This window comes from Cynoglossus semilaevis, chromosome Z (genome assembly GCF_000523025.1).
Source record: "Cynoglossus semilaevis isolate Cse_v1.0 chromosome Z, Cse_v1.0, whole genome shotgun sequence".
Classification (NCBI taxonomy): domain Eukaryota; kingdom Metazoa; phylum Chordata; class Actinopteri; order Pleuronectiformes; family Cynoglossidae; genus Cynoglossus; species Cynoglossus semilaevis.
Window position 1 is genome coordinate 14,585,165 of NC_024328.1, and position 4,318 is coordinate 14,589,482.

Genomic DNA, 4,318 nt, shown 5'->3' on the forward strand with positions numbered 1-4,318 from the left:
GGACGACGACGACAGCCGAGTGCTAAATCAACCCGAACACTGTGGAGCTGTGATGCCCACGCTGACTAGAAAAAACGACCTGATCATCTGGACGTATTTGAGCCCCATCCAAGAGGACATTTACAGGCAGTTCATTTCCCTGGACCACATCAAGGAGCTGCTGTTGACCACTAGATCACCCCTAGCGGAATTAAACATTTTAAAAAAGTTGTGCGATCACCCAAGACTGCTCTCCGCGCGAGCCATTGCCACGCTGGGCCTGGAGGAGAGTACGTCTGCCGACGCAGAGGCCGACTCCCACAGCATCGCCGGTGTCCCAGATGAAACTCTGATTTCCGAGTCGGGAAAACTGGTGTTTCTGTTCGCTCTGATCGAACAGCTGAAACGGGAAGGGCACCGCACCCTGGTTTTCGCTCATTACAGGAAAGTGCTGGACATCATCGAACGCATCCTGGGCAACAAAGGCTTCAAAGTGCTGAGATTGGATGGCACCATTTTGCAGATTGCAGAGCGGGAGCGGCGCATCTCTCTGTTCCAGAGAGACAGTAGCTACTCCGTGTTCCTCCTCACCACCCAGGTGGGCGGTGTTGGCATCACGTTGACTGCCGCCAGCAGGGTGGTCATCTATGATCCTAGCTGGAACCCAGCCACAGATGCACAGGCTGTCGACCGGGCGTATCGCATTGGCCAGAAGGAGAATGTGGTCATCTACAGACTCATCACCTGCGGCACAGTGGAGGAGAAAATCTACCGACGACAGGTCTTCAAGGACTCCCTCATACGACAAAACACCGGCGACAAGAAAAACCCGTTTCGTTACTTCAGTAAACAAGAACTCAAAGAACTCTTCACCTTGCAGGATACCCGGTCCTCCTCCACCCAGCTTCAGCTTCAAGCCATGCACTCCATGCACCGTCGGACGGACCCCAAACTCGATGAGCACATCGCCCACCTGTACGCCATGGAGATGTTTGGCATCTCCGACCACGATCTCATGTTTTCCCTGGACGTGAACCAGGACGACGGCCCGGAGAATCAGGAGGAGCACCATTACATCGCTGGAAGGGTGCAGAAGGCACAGGACCTGATGAAGGCTGAGTCGGAGCTGCAGATGCAGCTGGCAGAGAACATGGCCTCCAGCACGGAGCCAGCGTGGCTCAGGCAACCGTTGAGCAACAACTACAACAACAACAGAGAGCCCTCATGGAGTGACAGAACAAGAAATCTCAAGTCAAGTCTCGTGAGTCCGCAACGTGACCAGGGATTAAGTGGGTCCCTGGTTGAGGTGGATTCCCATTCGCCCGAGTCCTGGAACAAAGAAGGCCGACAGAACCTGAGCAATGGGGTTATTGATCTGACTGTCGATGAAAGCACTACAGAGGAGAAACCTGTCGGAAACGTGAGTCACGATAAGGTTTCCGAGCACAGCCTGGCATCTCCCGTTCACCAGCAGATCAAACGTGAAGAAAACTACTTGGAAGACGGTACCGTTTCTCCCCAGCAGGTGGCGGATGAGTCTTTGATCATGTTTGAGCCTGTCGATGCCGCAGTACCGGATGTAGCCGGTGTGTCGGCGATAGAACAAACGGACGGGTCTACGGTGTCCGATGCTGCGCCTCCTTTAGCCGACGGAAACAGCCCGGCGTACACTACAGCCTCTGACGAACTACAGCAAAACTTAACGTCGCACTCAGATGTTAGCTTTAAACAAACGCCCCCGCAGAACAGAAGGGTGTCCTCGCTTCAGGCATCCAACTTGAGTTTTAAAGCAGACGTGTCATCTCGAGTCAGCGCCGGTCTGGAGTCCTTCGAAGGAAACTTTAACTTGGAGCTGGAGGACAGCGACATGTTCTCTGAAGCCGATGTTCGGGATCCTCCAGAGACTGAGGCGGTGGAGATGGAACTCTTGTCCAAGCTGGAAATCGACGGGAGTTTCGATGTAAATAAATCCCTCAATGAGCGCCGACACAGAGAAGCCGGCGCGCCCGACCTGGACGACAGCCGCAAGTCGATGGATACGTCAATGTTGACCAACAAGAGGAAACGACTGGCAGTGATTTACGATAGCGACGACGAGGAGGAACCAAATGTCAATGGGGGACGGTGTGATGGTTCCTTCCAGGTCCTCGGGGCCTCCACACCTAAGTCGACACCCGCGGTCTCCACCCCGCTGATGTCCAGACGAAGTTTGGCGGGAAACACCTCTGTAGCCTCATGGCGGTCACTGGCACACTCCATCATCGAAGACGTGGACAACCGGAGTGCGGACAACGACGAGGCCAAGGCCGACGACGAAAACGGTTACAGCTCGGAGATACTGTCGTACAAAGCTGAAGAGGAAGAAGGCGTAAATTCACACTCTGCTCCCGAGTCAGAGGAACCGGAGGGAGAGACTCTGAACACAGAGGGGGAAGAAGAAGAGGACGAAGAAGAGATGTTGGAGGAAGAAGAGGTGCTTGAAGAAGAAGAAGAGATGTTGGAGGAAGAAGAAGATGAAAACCTGTCCGACTCCGATCCAGCTAGCAGGTCTGAAGAGAACACGAACCTCGATGAATCCATGAGTGAACCGGAGCTCGCGTCCAACGAGAGCGTAGACAAGTGCACAGCCAGAGATGAGGTGTGTCCGATGAACGGGAAGAACGCGGTCGAAGTGGAAACCTATGACTTGCTCGTCTCCAAAGGGAAGGAGTGCGTCCACCAAGGGAGGAAGGACGACGCCTTGAACTTTTTCCTGAAAGCCATTGACATTAAACCTGGCGATCCCGAAATTCAGCTCCTGACCATCCAGTTGTACCGACAGCTGAGCCAGAGGAGTTAGACAGGATGTCGACTCCGGAATATCGCCATCTTTACGAAAACAAAATCTCCGGATTCCAACTTGTGGAGGGGGGGGCGTCCGTGGAACCCTGTTTACGGTTCAAGCTAATATTGTAAATATATAGTACATTTATTGTAAATTGTGCTGAGCTTGACAGTCGGAACAGTGGAATAATTATTTAACTTTGACCTAAAATATTAAAACTTGTCATTTTTGTTCTTCGGGAAGTACAATTTCATTTCTTATGACATGAAATGCGGGGAGAAAAACATCTCTAATCTGTTAACGTGTTTGTCAATCTTTAGTAAAAATGTATTAACCAATACGTGCTTGTTTCTCATGTTTTGGTCCCAATTTTTTTTTTTTTTTTGTATCAAAACTAGCTCCCGCCACATTCTGGACACATACGATTTTACAATGTTGTAAATAGGAGGAGGTCGAACTTGGAAGTGTGGACTCACCCTTACATGGGGGAATAGGGAACAGGGTAGTTACCTCCCAGCCGGGAATTCATTCTCGTCACGTGAACAGAAACAGGAAACTAGTTTTGTTTTTCAAAGTAAAAGACAATGATTTTTTTTAAAAAAAAGCAAATATGTTTTTAGATTTTTTTTCTTTTACAATAAATCGTCGATCCTCGACATAATAGGGAAAAAAAATAATAAACAAGTACTATTTAAAGTAATGGCGCCATGTTTCGTGATCTTTCAAGAAGTCGCAATTCACTAAAAAAAAATTAACATTTAAGCAGTAATTTTGGACGCGGCTAATTAGTTGTCAAAGTAATGTGTTTAAAATCAGCTGTTCACAGCACGACACAGGTTTTAGTTACGCGTTACTGAGATTAAAGTAATTATTTTTTTTCTTACCTAAACCTCTTACAAAACCCGTAGGTTGTAAGACGCGAATTCACATCGCTAACTTGTAGTACGAAGATACAATATGTACTTTCTTGAGTGTTGATTGACGGGCGCGATACAGGTCTTTTATTTTGAAGTGACCCGGGAGAGCAGGGGAAGCTTCCGGTAAAGTAAACGTTCTAGGTGTTGGAGTTTACAAGCGGACGAGTGTCCAGCAGTTCTGGGCGGAGAGGACGAATTTCGTTAAAGAGAAACTACTGCCTATACTTCTGGGTTTTACTTGCGGAATATGCGACTCGTCGGCGGTAAAAGGTCGAATCTCTGCGTACTTTACAACACTTTTTTATCTTTAGCGGGAACGTTGGACGTTATGGTCACAGCAACAAGGGACGACACCGCTTTGTGTTTAGCATGAGCCACTGCGGGGACAAACGCCCGGAAGACAACAACAACAACTACTGCTACCGCTTTTATTTCGCGAACTGTTACGACAACGCGAACGAGTTCCCGACGAGGAGAAGATGGGAGGAAGAGTGGAAATCTGCGGTCTGCTGCTCCTACTTCTGCTGAGCGGGGGATGTCTATGTGGAGGTGAGACCGAAAGAGGGGGTGGGTGGGGGGGGACTGTACTGTACTAAGA

The 4,318-nt window shown here is 49.5% G+C and overlaps 2 protein-coding genes across 3 annotated transcripts in view; both read left to right on the forward strand.

Moving 5' to 3' along the window:
- Positions 1–3,147, forward strand: part of LOC103398018 (DNA excision repair protein ERCC-6-like) — a 5,276-nt gene extending 2,129 nt beyond the window's left edge. Inside the window, 1 exon segment of the mRNA XM_008336497.3 lies at positions 1–3,147. This exon segment is cut by the window's left edge and continues 22 nt beyond it. Coding sequence (XP_008334719.3) covers positions 1–2,818 — 2,818 coding nt within the window. The 3' untranslated portion in view covers positions 2,819–3,147.
- A 650-nt stretch (positions 3,148–3,797) lies between these two features.
- The window catches only part of adam9a (ADAM metallopeptidase domain 9a), a 17,775-nt gene continuing 17,254 nt past the window's right edge, over positions 3,798–4,318 (forward strand). The window contains exon 1 of one of the 2 annotated variants that reach the window (XM_017043150.2): positions 3,798–4,269. In XM_017043150.2, coding sequence (XP_016898639.1) covers positions 4,200–4,269 — 70 coding nt within the window. In that variant the 5' untranslated portion in view covers positions 3,798–4,199. The remainder of the gene's footprint in view (positions 4,270–4,318) is intronic. The other variant, XM_008336498.3, reaches the window with a different exon arrangement.